Source organism: Gracilinanus agilis, chromosome 1, assembly GCF_016433145.1.
Source record: "Gracilinanus agilis isolate LMUSP501 chromosome 1, AgileGrace, whole genome shotgun sequence".
Taxonomy (NCBI): Eukaryota; Metazoa; Chordata; class Mammalia; order Didelphimorphia; family Didelphidae; genus Gracilinanus; species Gracilinanus agilis.
Genome location: NC_058130.1, coordinates 790,710,680 through 790,729,816, shown reverse-complemented (window position 1 = coordinate 790,729,816; position 19,137 = coordinate 790,710,680). Strand labels below are relative to the sequence as shown.

The window sequence follows — 19,137 nt, the reverse complement described above, 5'->3', positions numbered from 1 at the left end:
GCCACCACTCGGGATCCCAGGGAATCAGGATGCAGGTCTGAGATCTCCCAGGGCTAGCAACAGTTTGTGCCAACCACTAATGGAGTGTCTCTCAGGGCACAAGCCACTTCCTGCTCCTTCATTCCATTTTGGAATGCTCCAGTCCTTCCTGGTCCAACCTTAATACTTAATTAATTACTAACTAATCTTCCTCACAATAGTTGGAAACAGAGATATTCAGAGCCTGAGCTTTGTAATTGAATAAATGCTTCAGGGGGCAGCTGGGTAGCTCAGTGGATTGGGAGGTCCTGGGTTCAAATCTGGCCTCAGACACTTCCCAGCTGTGTGACCCTGGACAAGTCAGTTGACCCCCATTACCTACCCTTACCACTCTTCTGCCTGGAACCAATAGACAGTATTGACTCCAAGATGGAAGGTAAGGGTTTTTTAAAAAAAAAAATAAATGCTTCAGAAGATGATGTAGATGAAGATGTGTCTGAAGGAGGAACTCTCAGCTAAAAGAGGTTCAGGCAGGCAGACTGAGTGTGATGAAGGAAGCAAATTCAAGTAGGGAGTTTACTCCTGTGTGTGAGTAAGAGATGGAGAAATTTAGCCTGAATATTGGGGACTGGTGAGATGACTAACTCAAGAGAAAAACTGTATCTGGAAGATTGAAAATAAAACTAATAACAGCAATAATGGCCTGAAATATGGAATTGTCCTAGAGGGATGTGAGATGATCCAACCCACTAGGAATCTCCCCAGGGCCAGTAAAACACAAACCCCTTGGCTTATAGGAAAACCAAATTTACTTTATAGTGAGAGAAGGAAAACTGGTAGTTAAGTCCCTAACACTCTTAAAACTAGGCTCCACCCAACTTCTACACCTCCTGCAAAAGGAGAGCTCTTCTTTCTCTTCTCTGGTCCCTGCCAGGGAGCTGTAGCTCCCTGGTCTTATCTAAAAAAAACTGCAAACTATCTGACTCTAAACTAATCTATTTACTAAGGATTAACAAAAAGGGGAAAAGGAAAGGACTCACAGATGAATATGAAAACTTACCCAAAGCCTGGGGTTGACTGTACTATATAACCCAAAGTCCCAGATGACAATCTTTGGATTACTTAGCCCAAGAGGATTTCTGGCAGGTGGATCACTAGCAGATGGTCTTTACACTCAGGGGAAACATTTCACTTCAAATCACACTCTCAACCAAGGAGTCACTAATCTCTCCATGAGATTTAGGACTACCAAGGGAAAATCTGTCAGAGCAAAAACCCTCCTTCCAGCTTGGTGGAAATCAGAGCAGAGAGCAAAACCTCCTTCCTCCAGGTCAGTGGAACTTAAGGAAGAAAAGTAATGACAGTTAACAGTTCAAAACTCCCACAATCCTTCTCTCCTTCTCAGAATCCTCTCTCAGGCATTGTATCCAAATTCCCTTCTTTTGAAGCTAATCCTCTTGAAGCTAATCCCTGAAATTACTCTATCCCTAATTTACATTTCTACATTCTGCCCTCTGAGCATCTGATCAAATTTACAGATTAGTTATATGCTCATCACTAAATAAATCCCCCCTTATTCTAAACCTATTCTATAGAGATCCTGCTCTATAACCCGAGACTAATCTGAGTGGGATGCAAAGAATGAAAGAAATTGGAAGCACAGCTTGTTAGCTCATAGTGCTCCAATTTCATGGAGTTCTTGAGTTTTATTTTATACTGGTTTCAAACAAAGAACACAAAGAAAGAGTCACTGCTGAGAAGGGGTTACAAATCATACAAAAGAAAATCCTTGGAGGCTTCAAAGTAAAGATAGAACAGGGTCCAAGGCTGAATTCTAGCAGCCCGGATATCAGCAAGCAAATTCTGAGAATTGTGAATATATTCTATAAATATCATAAATGAATTGAGTCTTGTATTTTTTATCGGGAGGACTGCACTTAGCTTGGATAAAGTTTTGTCTAGCTCTAACCTTGGTTGACTTAGGAATATTCTTAGAGTTTAGGGATCTTAATTTTCTTGTAGAGAAATTGTTAACCCAGTCACTGCTGGTTATTTAAATCTTTCCAATAGGACCTATAATATTATTAAGAAAAGGTGTGGATTATAGAGAACCTGCTCTATAACCAGAGACTCATCTGAGTGGCCTTGGGTGGTAGTCGGAAGCAAAGAAGGAAACAGATTGGAAGCACGGCTTGTTAGCTCATAGTACTTCAAGAAATACTGAAGTAGCCACTTTATTATAAAGGAAATTAAAGATCCCTTTCCCCCAAAAGCCCAAGAAAGTTTCCCACAGTTACAGAGATCAGGATTTTTACTATAATCAAAACAAAAGCCTTAGAAGCCTCCAGGTGTAGATAAAAAACCTATGCTAAACTATCAACTATAAGTGTTATCTTTAAGTGAAGTCTGGAACATCTCATTAAGCCAGAAAGCCTCTGCAGTTTCTCAGCCTTGATGGTATTAAACAATTTTTGAGCCTCATTATTTTACTTTAATTCTGGGCAAAATGCCCTGCCAAGGGTCCGACCTTGGCTGTAGCAGCCATCTGAGTTCTTGGTCAAAGGGGAACAGAGTTAGCCCCCCTCCTGCTGGAGTGCTGAGAGCCCAGAGCTTTTTCAATAAGACTATAATGCATTTTGAAGGAAGGTGAGAATTATGAAAGGAATCAAAAGAGGAATCTCAGATTTTTATCTTAGATATCCCATTCCAGTTTCTCGACCCGAATGGGAGAAAAGCCAATACACAACGCTGCCAGTCTGTATTGATCTTTTGAGGGGGTCCAGATAAAAATATCTACTTGAGATTCTAATTTCTCTCAGTAGCTCCCGACACTATTCTATTTTGTTGTATATTCTCCCAAGGAACATCTGTCTGATTGTAAACAAGGGGGGTCACACAGATCCATTTGTATTCTGCATGACACCTTGACTTAAACCTAGTCTTAATGTGTTGAATCTGATTGCCAATGTATAAGACAGCCTCTTCAAGAACATTAACTCGGGCCTCTAATCCTTTATCTATGTTCTCCTGGGTCAGGAGGGCAAGAGAAACATTTTTTGAAAAGCCAATTATGGGGCAGTCCCCTTTGGCACAAGAGTGTACATTCAAAACAAAAGCATTCAACTCCCCATAGTTCAAGCAACTGCACCCCAAAGTTCATTTTTGGGTCTTCTTGATGCAGTGTAGGTCTCTGCAGGCATCTTCATGGTGTCTTCTCCAAACAGGTTTGTTGTCTGGATTCTGGGGAGATGGCAAGATCCTTATCCTGAAATTACTCTCAAAAGAATTTAAACTTTAAAACACTTGGGATGGGTACAGTTTCTTAAGTAAATAGTGGAACATATTGGCTTGCTCTACATATTCAAATTTCGGGGGCTTCAATTATTATGTTTTTTTTAATATATTTGCTTTGAATATGGCAAAAGGAGGGAAGAGAGTATAACATTGTTTGACTTGAGGTAAGAATCAAGGATTATTTATCAGTAATAGCTTTCTTTTGAATGGTGAATCCAAATCAATAATCCATAAATGAGTAATATCAGTTGCAAATCCAATGAATTTTACCTTAAACAGTAATTATTACCAATAACATTTGAAAGGTTTCCAAGATTTACATACACAATGAAAAATTATAATATTTACAAAATATGATAAACAAATTTTCTTTTCCAACAAATTCTTAATGTATAAATTATCTGGTAATTCTTTCCAATAATACCAAAAAAAATTAACAACTTTGATTGGAATTAAGTTTTCATTACTGTTATCTTGATTAGAGAAGGTTAAGACAGGGGCTGGTTATTCCCTTAACTTATTGTGATAGTCAGTTTACTTTAAACTTTTAGTTCATAATACAAATCATATATTATTGTAAATAGGCATGATCAATTTTTGACAAATAACTTCTACACATAGTTTACATTTAAACATATGTTTTCAGTTTTCACAAAGTAAGGTACATGTTTTGATCCTGATACAAAATTACTCTTCAAAGGTTATTGATTTTAAAACTTCAAAATTGTCAACCAGGTACCTATGAATATTCTTACATTTGCAAATAATAGTCTTATTTCAGGTCCCTGAGGATTACTGAGATGATCAATATTTCTAGTTAATGCATTCTTCAATTACACTGTTATAATATTGACTAGTTTTTATTGCATCAACATCACTACAAAGTAAAAGACATTATAATAATATTAATGCCATCACAATCAAGTACATATTAACAATGATATCAAATTATTATGAGGGTTATGCATTTTGTTATAATTTTACATTCTGGATTTGAATGCATTACTACAAATCACAAATATTATGAGAATACAATCTATTCAATTAACCTTTAAATACTAGTGAAATAGTGAACACAGGAGACATAATTTGACTAGGATCTAGTAACCTAAAGCATAAATTTAAGTTGTCACAATAATTATTTTTGCATTTTCTAATATTATTTGAAATAGAGATAACTACTTAAATTGAACCAGATTTCTGAAAGTTACAAAATTAACATTAGCTTTTTATTAATTATATCACTTTACTGAGTTTGAGTTAGTAAAAACTGTTGCTGAAAATATTTATAGGCAGAGACTCTCCCTCCTATGTGTAGAAGGGGTTAAATTATTTTTGAATTGTGTCCAAGGCTGCAGCAGCTTTTCAAGCAGCTGTGCTCTTTAACTCTTTAGTTACCGCATTTATAAAATTTGCACAATTATTTTAAAACCTTGATGATGTATCACTTCCAAATGAATATTCATTTAAACTTCACTACATCCAAATTGTCTCTGATTAATTATTCCTTTAAAATCATGAACTAGTATCCTTATATACTTTTACCCTTCTATTTTGCAATCCTCAAATTTAGTTTGTTAAGCATTTTTGGTAAATCTGATTGTTTTAATACATATTTTACACACTGCAAGTCTTAATAGATAACTTCTTCAATATAGAGTTTGTGCATATTTAAAATTAACTGAAATTCCATTTTCTAACTGATAGTCAATAGATTTATACTATAACTTCAGTATCTATTCAAATTCTTAGCACACATGTATCCTAATGAATTAGAGAAAGGGCTGTGAGTTTTGAGAAAAAGGAACTATGTTTTTTGACTTTCCAAAATTATTTCTTGTTGAACTGAGGCAGCCTGGATGATTCAATTTTGGCATAAATTTTTCTCACGAACCATTCTCTGCTTAAAGGGGTCTAATTATGAACTATAAGCCAATGGTATTGTTCTAATAATTTATAAGTTAAGATTTTCACTAACATCAGTGTGATTAATGGTAGATTAAACTTGTGGCAGTCCAAAAAGTTTTTATCACTCTCGGTTAAATATGTAGGAGAATTGGTGATTCTGATTAGCTAAAAAAGTTTTAAATTGCACTTCTGTACTTCAGTACACAGTTCAGAATCATTGCTTTTTCTGTCTGAATAAAAATTTTTCTTAGATTGCATTTAGAATATAGAATTTGGTGGTGGGATCAAATCTGTCCCCTTTTATTGTCTTATGATTTCTTTGTTCCCTTTCTTATGGCCAGTAAGAAATGGAAGAAGAAATGTAGACAAATTATCTTGTTGATTCTTGCCTTAATGAGAGCAGAGAATATGATTTCTTTCAATCAATTAAATTCTCTTAGAGTTTAAAACATTCAGAAATATTTTTCTGAATTTCTCAAACTCCTCTGTCTGTCTTTTCCATTCCTCCAGAATGAATGAGAAAGAGAGAGATTTATTTTCTCCAAAATTCCATTGTGATCACAGACAAACACAACAATAAAACTTAAGATTCAAATTTATCAGAGACACATAGACACAATATAGACACACAGATTGATCAAGGACACATTTCACGCATACTCTAACAAATATAAGACATCCTATCAAAAGATCAATAAATCACATCTAATATTGCTAAAGAAATCTGGAGAAAAAAAGAAAGTTTATTATTCAGAAAATTGAGTAACTCTAGCAAGGAACTGGCTAAGCTAGGATGAATTCTTGGATTAAATTTACTCATTGGTGGGGTCATAAGAGTTACAGATCATCTTAATTTCTTTTAAAACTTTATAGGGGAGGGGGCAGCTGGGTAGCTCAGTGGAGTGAGAGTCAGGTCTGGAGACAGGAGGTCCTAGGTTCAAACCCAACTTCAGCCACTTCCCAGCTGTGTGACCCTGGGCAAGTCACTTGACCCCCATTGCCCACCCTTACCAATCTTCCACCTATGAGACAATACACCGAAGTACAAGGGTTTAAAAAAAAAGTAAAAAAAAAATTATAAAAAAAAAACAACTTTATAGGGGAGAGGTTCCCAATGAAGGTTCCTTCTCTCCATCACTATTATCAGAGCTATTTCCTTTAAAAATGACAAAGAAGCATGATGACATGTCCCCATCCCTTTGAGCATTTTGAATTGCCCCTTTAAACCCAATATTCTGAGGCTGTGGCTGCAGAATTGGAGCTTCAAGTGGCAGAGGCTCCTCTGCTTTTATCTCTTTGGGAGAGAGGTTTTTAGGTGGAGGAGGGTCTGCTTCTAGTGGCTTTCTCCTTCGACTTTTAGAGCTCCATTTTGATTTACTATGAGCCTTTTCCTCCTCCTCTGATTCTAACACTGAAACCTTAAAGATTTCATTCTCTGCATTTTGACCAGATAACAAAGTTGTTTTTTCAGCAGCTGATGAAACTTTTTTTGGCACTTGTTCTAGTCTGTGCTCAGTATAATAATTTTTCAAATCATTGCCAACTTTCTGCCAAAATTCTAAGGGAATCGAGGGGTTACAATTTTGAATAAGATCAAGAGATTTAGTGAGCTGTTCTTTACTAACTTTTACTCCCCATTTTCTGAGGATGTGCTTAGTTATATCAATAAAAAGAGTTCTTTCCTTTGACTCACTGTGCTCCATGATTGTATTTTAAAAGAACAAAGTGTAAAGATAAAAGACCAAAGTTACTCACCCGTAATCCTTCATGTTGTCTTCTCTGTGAGCCGCAGCTAAACAGATAGGTGAGAGTCCTAGCCACCTGAAATTGGGAAGTGCTCTGGCTGGGGGGAAAAGGATTTACTCTGCTCAAAAAATCTCAGTTCATGGCGCCATTTATAGAGAACCTGCTCTATAAGGAGAGACTCATCTGAGTGGCCTAGGGTGGTCATCGTATGCAAAGAATGAAACAGATTGGAAGCACGGCTTGTTAGCTCATAGTACTCCAAGAAATACTGAAGTAGCCACTTTATTATAAAGGAAATTAAAGATCCCCTTCCCCCAAAAGCCCAAGAAAGTCTCCCACAGTTACAGAGATCAGGATTTTTACTATAATCAAAACAAAAGCCTTAGAAGCCTCCAGGTGTAGATAAAAAAGCTATGCTAAACTATCAACTATATGTGTTATTTTTAAGTGGAGCCTGGAACATCTCATTAGGCCAGAAAGCCTCTGCAGTTTCTCAGCCTTGATGGCATTAAACAATTTTTTGAGCCTCATTATTTTACTTTAATTCTGGGCAAAATGCCCTGCCAAGGGTTCGGCCTTGGCCGTACCAGCCATCTGTGTTCTCGGTCAAAGGGGAACAGAGTTAGCCCCCCTCCTGCTGGAGTGCTGAGAGCCCAAAGCTTTTTCAATAGGACTATAATGCATTTTGAAGGAAGGTGAGAATTATGAAAGGAATCAAAAGAGGAATCTCAGATTTTTATCTTAGATATCCCACCCCTGTCTCTACCTGATAGGGAGAAAGCCAATACACAGCTCTGCTGGTGTGTATTAATCTTTTGAGGTGGTCCAGATAAAAATATCTACTTGAGTTTCTAATTTCTCTTAGCTCCCAACAGTGAATCTGAAAAAGAGTCAAAAGAGGAGCCTCATTATTTTACTTTAATTCTGGGCAAAATGCCCTGCCAATGTTTTGACCTTGACTGTACCAGCCATCTGTACTCTCGGTCAACTGTGTTAGCCCCCCCTCCTGCTGGATTGCTGAGAGCCCAAAGCTTTTTCAATAAGACTATAATGCATTTTAAAGGAAGGTGAGAATTATGAAAGGAATCAAAGGAGGAATCTCAGATCTTTTGAGGGGGTCCAGATAAAAATATCTACTTGAGATTCTAATTTCTCTCAATAGCTCCCGACACTATTCTATTTTACTTATCTAATCCCGCAACAAACAATTCTTATCCAAACCTTAACTATCTATTCCCTCTCTATCAACTACCCTACACTAAAGAATTTAGGAAAAAAAGGAATTACAATAAACACTTACATAAAGGAAAACAAATACAAAAGTTGCAATAACAATAGTAAAATTCAACATACAGAATGTAACAAAAAATTGAAGATAAAGTTACAGATAAAACAATGTAGTTTATGCTTTTACATTAAACAAAACTGTCTAACCATGCAAAAAACCTATATGAAATGTATCTTAAAACTCTTAGTTGAAACAATTGCAAAACAAATCTTTTCCTTATGCTATGCCTTATTCTAATTCAGAAAACAAAACTGTCTATAGAAAACTGAAAACTAAGTATTTTGTTCTAAAAATCCTATCTTTGAAACCTTTAACTATTCACATATTTTTACAGATACATGAAAAAATTTTCTGTACAAATTTACAAATATATACAGAATATAAAAATATAAATTTTTTACTCCCCACTATTCACACTCAAATTTACATAAATAAACAGGAATATACAAAAATATATAAGAATATACAAAATATACAAGAATATCCCAAACTTATACAAGAATATACAAAATATGCATATCTTCACACCTATTTACACATTACCTCATACAAAATTTACAATATGTACATGTTTACACACTTATTTACACACTCATTTATCCTATTTTAAACTGTGATACAAATTCTGTATACAAAAATATATTATAAATATATTTTTATATATAAAATGTTAGATACATACATGTATGTGTAAGAAAATCATCGCCCTCTGATAATACTAAAAGACAAAGCAAAACAAAAATTCTACATAATGCTATATATATCCTGGTGTTACCTGAGAGAAATATCCCAAATACATTTCATCCAGGTAAGACTTCATAAAGCTAATGTGAATATCATTTGATCAATGTGTCCTAAATGTATATGTTGGATGCAACTATACTCACCAGATCTTCATATACTCCTCTTCCCATGTCATCTGTTGTCTCTCTTCTTCTATCTTCTTTCTCTTTCAGTGCTGTAATATATACCGATGCATGTATCTATAGTGGACATATGCTGTGTGCAACGTTACAGAACCTTACCTTACAATTTAAATACAAATCAGTCCATTATCCTCTTCTATAGTAGATTCCTGCATAAAAGTCCATTATCCTATCAATATCCAGTCTGCTGTACTTCCTCTGTGATTCTGGTATGATGTGTTCTATCTTCAGTCCTTTCTGTCTGATCCATTGTCCTCTTCCCTCAGCTTTTCAACTGCAGACAAGTTGCCTGATGATAATCTCTCAGCTATCTCTCTCCATCTTCTTCTTCTTGTGGATCTATTTCTACTTCTTCTCCTTCCACTAATCTAAGAACTTTTTTAACATGGGAGCAATGGAACCATGACTCTTTCTCTAAAACTTTTATTGTGGAAGGTGAAGTTAAAATTACAGTGAATGGACCAACTCATGATTGTTGTGTTGTGTAAAAGGGATTCTTTGTTCTCTTTGAGTTTACACTTGTGAAAAGGGAATCCTTTATTCTCTTTGCCTAGTTGGAGTTAACACTTTGGTTAACAATAATTTGAATCAACATAAGCTTGAACTAGGTGGAAGAGCTCAAAAACTACTTAGTAAATTCATACCCTACCTAGTGCTAGGTGATAAGCAAGCTAGATACTTGGAGAGCTCCACCCTTTTTTTCTAACTCAGTCAGAAACTTGTGAATTCTTTTAAGAGTTCACACCTTCAGAAACTGGGAACCCTTTTGATGAGTATTCACCCCTCCAGAAGGTGCGAATTGGTTCCCACAAACACTGCCCCTTGGGCAGTGCTAGACAATTTGGAAGCTGTGATTGAACCCTGTGAAGAGGGGAGGAGACAAGAAGCCATTATAAAAGACCCTGAGTTTCTGAGGCTGGAGAGAGTGGACTTCAAGAAGACAATCATTCCAAGAAGGAAGTTGCCTTCAAGAAGAAGCTCAGCTCAAAGAATAAAGTCAGCCTTAGGAGTCTTCTTCAGCTCAAGTCATTGTCTTGGCCTGCCTCTTGAAGGGAACTTGCGTGAATGGATAGCTGGTTTTCCCTTCCCTTCCCCAGTCTTCTGAAGATAGTTTAATTCTGGTTGAAGGTTAACAAGGCCTGGCTGAGCCAAGCACTGGAACAATATTTAGATAGATAAGTCAATGTCTTCTCTACCCTTTTGTATTTCTCTACTTTTACTCTTTCCACCTCTTTTGTAAATAAAAGATTTATAATTTTCACATATTTAGCTAAACCATTAATCTTAACATTTAGAGTTGCCAAGGTTTTATTAAAATTCTTTATGTAAACTGAGTGACCTGGCTTAATATTATATAATGAATAATCCAGAGGACCACTCTGAATTAAAAGTCCCATATCTTGCAGTTCTCTTAATCTATCTTGTAAGGCACTTATATAGGATGCTATTTGTATGTCACCCCCTAACATTGATGCATAGGCAGTTTTACAACTCTTGGCTTGTAAAGGTAGATGACCATATAACATTTCAAGTGGTGAAACATGGATATCAGTCTTGTAAGGATATAGAATAACACTAGAGGTAAGATGTCTGGCCATTTCAGATGCATCTCGGTACAAAGTTTCCTTGTCATTGTCTTGATTTTTCTATTTATTCTTTCTTCTTGACCTGAACTTTGTGGATGGTACGGAACATGAAACTTTGCTGAGATTACCAACTTCTCATACACTTTCTTTAGCATGCTATCTGTAAAATGGGCCCCTTTACCTGAGTCAATTTTGACTGGTACTCCAAATCTTGGAACAATCTCCATCGTCAAGATCTTAACAACAAATGCTGAAGTGTTCCTAGCAGGTGGAAATGCTTCTGGCCACCTGGTCAATTTATCTACCAATACCAAACAATACTTATATTTTCCTGCCTTGGGCATAGTAATATAATCTATTTGCAGATTTTCAAAAGGAGTGTAATCTAATGCTCTTCTACCTAGATCTCTTTTCTTAAAAACACTCTGATTGAATTTCTGACAAATAGAACAGCTGGGACAGATTTTGTTTGCCTTGGTGGTGATTCCTTGGGTTATCCACACTCTTTTTAAAGTGTCATCCAAAGGCTGTGTCCCAAAATGGCCTTTGTTGTGAACAGCCTGGCAAATATGATTGAAAAATGCCTTTGGGAGTATTGGCTTTCCAGTTGATGATACCCATATGCCATTCTCTTTCCTACCTCCAAAATGATGCTGTCATGTTTGAATTTCTGAGTCTAGATATGCTCTTTCAAGATCTTCAGATTCTATGACTGAGAAATTCATCATATAAGCTGGAGCATTTTGTGCAAAATAATAGACAGTAACATAAGCACGATAATTACCATGTTAAACTGGATATTTTCCAAAAGAATGGCCTAGGCAGTGTATCACAACCAATTCTTTTGGTTTTTGATAGTAGCCAGTAACCCTGTAATAATCTCAGTATGAGCTATCTGCTGTCCACCTGATGTAATAAAACCTCTCTGCTTCAGGGAGCAGCTGGGTAGCTCAGTGGAGTGAGAGTCAGGCCTAGAGACAGGATGTCCTAGGTTCAAACCCGGCCTCAGACACTTCCCAGCTGGGTGACCCTGGGCAAGTCACTTGACCCCCATTGCCCACCCTTACCAATCTTCCACCTATGAGACAACACACTGAAGTACAAGGGTTTAAAAAAAAAACCTCTCTGCTTCCAGATGGAACCAATTGATTGGCAGATAGAGAATGAATAATGGGAATCTGTATATATATTAGCCCTTTTGCCTTCAGATAACAAACAGGCATATTTCAGAGGTACTAATTCTGTCCCTTGTGTACTCATATTCTTGGGCAATGAACTATACCACAGTGTCTCAAACTCAGTGACCACTGTGGACCCTGTAAAACAGATACCATTCTGCATGAAAGACAAACCATTGTATAAAGCGCAAGGTTAGGATTACCTAGTGGTGCATCTTTCAAATCCTGCCTCGATTGTTCTATCAATTGTACTACTTCACTATAGACATGCAATGACCCTCCATTTGTAGGCAAATCAGGTAATAGTGTGGCTGAATTTAAAACACTACACCTCTTGATTTGTATGTTTTAATTCCCAAGGAGAACTATATCATATTTGGCTATACATTAGTCAGAAAAAGCCTGAGCGAAATATTTCAATATAAGGACTTCAATTTGGTGTGGTCAAAATACTGTCAGTGGGCACCTGAGAACTAAATCTATAGACTTTTGCACTAACAATGCAGCAGCAGCCACTCCATGAAAACATGGAGCTATCCCAACTGCAATAGGATCTAGCTGTGCACTGTAGTATGCAATTGGGTGATAATTTGGTCCTAAAGTCTGTTCAAGAAAACCTGAAGTTATCTCCTTCCACTCGAACAAATAGCACAAAAGGTTTTTCATAATCTTGAATCTCTAATGTGGAGCAGATAGAATTGCTTCCTTAACTTTTGTTATTACCTGTAGATGTTCTGGCTTCAATTTGAGCAGTTCATGTTCTGCATCTCTTATTAAATATGTAAGTATTTTAGTCAATTCACTATACCCAGGGATCTATTGTCTGCAGAAACCTGTTGTACCCAGTATGGCTCTTAGTTGTTTCTTAGTCTTTGGGGCACTTAGCTTCTGGATGTATGCTATACATTTTTGGGAAATGCTTCTAGGATCCCCAGATAAAACAAATCCCAAATACTCAACCCTTGGTAATATTACCATTGAAGTTTAGTCTTAGTTACATATGCCTTCTTTTACATAACTCACACATAAGAAATTTGCTATGGCTTAAACATACTTTAGCACTGGAGAAGCTAAAAGTATGTCATCTACAAAATGGACAAGTTTGTTATCTTTAAATCTGATTGTTTCTAGATCCTTATTAACGATTTGCAAAAACAGGGATGGGCTTTTGCAGAACCCTTGAGGCAAATAACTCCAATAGAAACTTCTTCCCTGCCGGGTAAAAGCAAATATCTTTTGTGAGTCTTTGTGTTTTGGCATAGAAAAGAAAGTGGAACATAAGTCTACCACCATGAAATATCTAGCACTGCTTGGTATTGATGAGATAATTGTAGCTGAACTTGGAACAATTGGACAGGACTTCACCACATAGTCATTTATAGCCCTTAAGTTGTGGACAAATCTGTAACAAAATCTTCCATTTTTATCCAATTTTGGTTTCTTTATTGGGGGTATGGGTATATTGAACTCTGAAATACATGGGAGTGTAACTCCTTGTCCCAATAATGATTCTATGAGAGGGGTGATAGATACTAGCCACTGCCTCTTTGCTTAAGGGATATTGTGGTATGCAAAGTGGAGGACCTCCTTTGGTCTTAACTTTAACTGGAGTTGCAGATTTTAATAGACCAACATCTGTAGAATGAGAAGCCCATACCTGTTCTGGTATATCATCAGGTATAGGATAAACTCTCCCTCTTTCTCCTTCTGCCTCAACTGTATCTAAGAATAACATTTGGAAAAGATTCAGAGCTCTTTCAGGAAGTTCTAAATTTATATCCAGTTGGTGTACATTGAATAGTTGCTTTTAATTTACATAAAAGATCTCTCCTAAGTAAATTCATAGGTGAATTGAGCATCAACAAAAAAGAGTGTTCTATAGATATAGGACCCAATGATACCATTTTGGGTTGCAACTTCTTTACCCTTTGTGGTATTCCAGTTACTCCTACCAGCTCCACAGTTCCAATAGCCTCACAATCTTCTGGGGATGTTTGCAGAACAGATTTAGAAGCCCCTGTGTCCACAAGACAATCATAAATCTGTTTCTCCGCTTTCAGAGTAACATGAGGCTCTGTGCTGCTTAGTGAAGGATGTGTTTGAATAATAGGAGCTAGCACATCAGGATCAGGAAACTGCAGCCCTAATTCCTGTCCATCACCTTCCACCTCCTCATTTACTCTTGCATCCTTGTTTTCTTCTGGTCCTCTAGTACTATCATTCTGCCAGGATTTTTGTGATTCACTCCATCTTCCATTGGTCTTTACATTTCCATTGCTCACATTTACAGTTTCATTATTATTATTTTCTATATTATTTAAATTAATTATTTCATCATTTTAAAATTCTTTTAATTCATTATCATTAACAATTTTCCCAAAATCATTATATAAACTTAATCTAATCATACCATCCTTTTCAAACCTTCATGCTGAGCAGACTGCCTTTTGTAAATCATCCTTCTGTGCTGAGGGGCAAAAGGAGGGTTACCAGCAGTCCGTTCCCCCTTGGGGGTGGGACAATTGAGTGAAAACGGAGTGAGAAGAGCCAGAGACCCAGTAGGTTTGCAGTGGTTGATCTGACGTGCCATATGCTGATTTAAATTTTTATATCTTTTTCTCAAGATTACATCAATATTGGCATGAATTCCATTCCTCCCATACATCTTATCTTTGGAGACAATGTGTTAGGTGTGTTTGACATATCTCTTGGGCCACAGTGGTGAGAAAGTACAGGCCTTTTCATGGGAGACAATTTCTTCACATTTCATTCATTGTTTTTTTTATGTTAAATTACTGTACTGAATCGGGTCTGGGAGGGGTGAAACTTGGAGACTGTTCTGGCCTATTTTTGTAGGAACCTGTGTATGGGAATCTGAGTTAGAATTTTAAAAATCCTTAACATTAACTCACTATATGCTGGTTTGTTGTGAAGTGATTTCAAGGGGAATTTCTGTATTACTGTATGTAAGGTTAGGAATTTCCTAGGAGTTATATGGGGCCTGTGGGGGGCTCTGCTGTATTGTTTTTCTGTGTTTCCCTGGGGCTGAGTAAGGATATTGATTACAATAATTTCAGTAAAAGGGAATGCTAGTAAGAAAAGAGTCATATAGGGGACATTGAGTGGAATATCCATCATTCTGACACCTTCCGTGCTGGTTTTCAGTGCTGGTAACAAACTGTGCTAAACATCACAGGCTTTGACAGCATCCTGCACTTCTGGGCATTCCTTCAAGCCACCTCCTGTTCTGATAAAATTTTGCATGCTTTGTAAATCCAGAGCTTGCTGGGAACCATTACAACATCCATGATTACAATAATTATTACCATTATATACATTACTATTAAATCCATTATTAAACCTATTTACACCAGTATAATTTTGTCTATATCCATTATTATATACATTGCCTCAGTTTCCCCTATTATGAGCTGCAAATTAACCCCTGTATCGATACTCTCTTACCATGTGCTCAATTTGATTACACAAATAACACCTAGGAGGATTTTTCCTGGTCTGTCTATGAAGGAAAAATTATGGTTGATTTCCTTTACATGTGTGGTCAATGTAACCTCAGAATCCCAGGTGGGATGCAATCCATGGAAGCCCATGATGCCAAGGGCAGTTAGGACAGTTGGAATGAGGGTATAAAGGGGTACACCAGGCTGAGAGACTGACTGGGTTATTGAGGAGCTTGGGTGAAGGGTAGTTAGGAGTATACTCCTAGGCCTTAGCAATTCCTCATACAAGTTGAGTCTTTTTAAAATTTTTTTAAACCCTTAACTTCTGTGTATTGGCTCATAGGTGGAAGAGTGGTAAAGGTGGGCAATGGGGGTCAAGTGACTTGTCCAGGGTCACACAGCTGGGAAGTGTTTGAGGCCAGATTTGAACCTAGGACCTCCTGTCTCTTACCAGTTGAGTCTTGAGCAATTACCCTGCAAAAATTATTTGCCAACTTGTCTTGACTGACCCACAATCTCACAGACTACTGATACTGCTAAAAGACCTAGCAGGCAGTTTATTGAGACCATCATCAATATTTCTTCAGACCTACAATCAACAATAGTTATATCTCAGCTGAAGCTTACTTTACTATTACTTAGTTAGATCTTAGTACTACAGATAGAGAAGAGAGAGGAAGAATTGTAAAAGGGGGGCCTGACCCTGTCATGGGAAGGCCAGCCTCAAACTCAATTTTGATTAGCTGTAGAGATTTCCTTTTCCCCAATATCCTTACCATCATTCCCTTCCCTCATCTATTTCCCTTAGTTATTAAAGTAGTTACTTTATAGTTCTAATAGCCTTCATGTCTTCAGTTGAGGGAAAGCCATAATATCTTCACTCACCTAGAGAGAGTTCTTCATTCCATCAAAGACTGGTAGTTAGAAGTCCAGCAGTGTGGGCCTTGTTGATTTTATCAAATATACTGGTGTGTGAACTTCATCTGTCAGCCACATAAATCCCTCCTTGTAGAGATATATCTTTCCTCGACTACTCTATCAAGTTGGGGAAGAAATAAATCCAATACTTTGTGTGAGACCATTGACCCATCTCCCTCTAGTAAGGAAAAACTAGATTAGCTTTCTTGGTGGGGAGAGCTAACAGTTACTGCCCTTTGAAGTACCCATGCCACACTGGAGGCTGAGAGTTTTGCAGACTACTCCAGACTGCTGCCTGGTTGCTCCTTACATCAATTATGATTTAAAGTTTGGTTTGGGAGGAGACTAAAATTTGATATGAGATAGAGTCCTATATTGAATAACTGTACATAATTTTTGTTTCCACTGAACACCTGATTATACTAGAAACCCTGACAAAGGAAATTCACAATGAAAATTCCCTTCCTTTTCCACTAATTATTGAAATAATTATAAAATGTGAAAGCTAGAACAGATCTTAGATGATTTGAATGGAGAATAACACAGAAGTCTGTCAAAGCCCAAATCTAGCCAAAAAGTCATTGTGGCTCTCTAGTGACAGGTAAACCTACTATAGTAATGTAATATAGATGGGTGTCCCATGGTTCAACATCTGTTGTAAGCCAAGCCAGAGAAAAAAGGACATTTCTAATTTTAAGTATAAGGAAAGGATTATAACTTTGAATCAGAACCAGGTTATCAGAGTAATTACTTAATATTTGTTCATTTATTTCTTGATACATTTTTAAAAAAGACAATCTGAGCCTGGGAGCATTGGGATGGATTGACCATCTCTTTAGATGGTAATAATGGCTTAGAGCTTAAAGCATTCTAGTCACTGAATCCCAATAATGGGAGGACAGATACATAGCATTTAGTCTGAAGACATGAGTACAGATTTCGATGGTATAGAAAACCCCAGTGATGATACGCACAGTGGAGATATCCAGCATGGATACTGCATCAAAAAATAGAATAGACTATGACCAACTATCATCATAAAACCACGTATGCCTGTGTACCAGGCAATATTTCTTGTTCCCATGGCCTAAATCCTTCTCTACCAAGGATGAAAGTCTTCTGTTAACTCTACTGAACTCAGATGTGTCCTTCTCAGCAGAAAAGACTCCAGGTAATCAAGGGAGAATTTATTATTAGGAAAAGAAATGAAATGAGTAAAGATAGTAAAGTGTAGACTTTTTTTCAGGACAATGAAGTATTTGTGCTGGAATCCCTTGGATATCATTGCTGAAAATATTTGTTTTACATTTTGATAAGGTATTTAGAAGAGGGATTGAAGAGTGAATACTTTAAATACAGCAATATTTTAAATAGTAATTTAAAGTTGAGAAAGAATTACAAGTATAATTCTATTTATTATCCTAATAACCTTAAGAGAAAGGTGTTATTAGCAATCCCATTTTACAGAAGAGGAAATTGCCTCAGTTTCTCATCTGTAAAATGGGAATGCTAATAGCATTTACCTCTTGGCCCTATTATGTGAGGATCAAATGAGTTAATCATCATAAAGCACTTAGAACAATACCTGGCACATAATAAGTGCTCTATTAATGGTAGCTTTAATAACACATTTATTATAATTAATTTTGGGAAAGTATCAGTGAGCACAAATGCAATATGAATATAGATAGACTGAGGAAAAGATAAATGCTGAGAAACAGCATAATCTAGGTCTATTAGAATTTAAATGTAATGGGCAGAGTGGAACTGGGCTTAATCACCTTGGAGGCTACACCAGAATGGCTATGATTATATCCTGAAGGTCATGTTCTGACCTCTATGTCTGAAAGGCCTGACTGCAGTTATCTTGTCTGCTTCCCAGGTTTCATAATGGGGAGAATTTTTAAACATAAAACAATCAGATACTTCTTGTTCACTACAGATATGAAGCATTGTATGAAATGTCCTGAAGATGAGTATCCCAATAAGGAAAAAGATTGCTGCCTCCCCAAAGCCATTACCTTCCTGGCTATAAAAGAACCTCTGGGAATGGCTTTCACCTGTGTGGCCCTTTTCTTCTCTGTGCTGTCAGCTCTGATTCTCAGGGTGTTTGTGAAGTTCTGTGACACACCTATAGTGAAAGCCAATAACAGGACCCTCAGTTATACTCTTCTCATATCTCTCACCTTGTGTTTCCTCTGCTCCTTGCTCTTCATTGGCCGTCCCACTGCAGCCACCTGTCTCCTCCGACAAACAACTTTTGGGCTTGTCTTCACTGTGGCTGTTTCATCCATTTTAGCAAAAACCATTCTGGTAGTTCTGGCCTTCAGGGTTACAGAACCCGGGAGCAGGAGGAAGGTATGGCTGCAACCTGGAATGTCCAACTTCATTGTAGTCCTTTGCTCTGGCATTCAAGTGGCTCTCTGTGGCATCTGGCTGGGAATCTCTCCTCCCTTCCCAGACACAGACATACATTCTGAACCCAATCAGATCATCATTGAATGTAATGAAGGTTCAGTCTTTGGTTTCTACTCTGTTTTGGGGTACATTGGCTTCCTAGCCCTGGGTAGCTTCATGGTGGCTTTCCTGGCCAGGAACCTCCCTGACACCTTCAATGAAGCCAAGTTTATCACCTTCAGCATGCTGGTGTTCTGCAGTGTGTGGGTCTCCTTCCTGCCCACATACCAGAGCACCAAGGGCAAAGCCATGGTGGTGGTGGAGATCTTCTCCATCCTGGTCTCCAGTGCTGGCTTACTGGGCTGCATCTTTATTCCCAAGTGTTATGTGCTTTTTCTTAGGCCAGATCAAAACATTCAGGAATGTATAAGAAATAAATCAAATACTAAGAGTTGA

At 37.2% G+C, this 19,137-nt stretch overlaps 1 protein-coding gene across 1 annotated transcript in view; it reads left to right on the top strand.

Annotated features, from left to right (window-relative positions):
- Positions 1 to 19,137, top strand: part of LOC123246007 (vomeronasal type-2 receptor 26-like) — a 37,741-nt gene extending 18,604 nt beyond the window's left edge. Inside the window, exon 6 of the mRNA XM_044674973.1 lies at positions 18,227 to 19,137. Coding sequence (XP_044530908.1) covers positions 18,227 to 19,137 — 911 coding nt within the window. The remainder of the gene's footprint in view (positions 1 to 18,226) is intronic.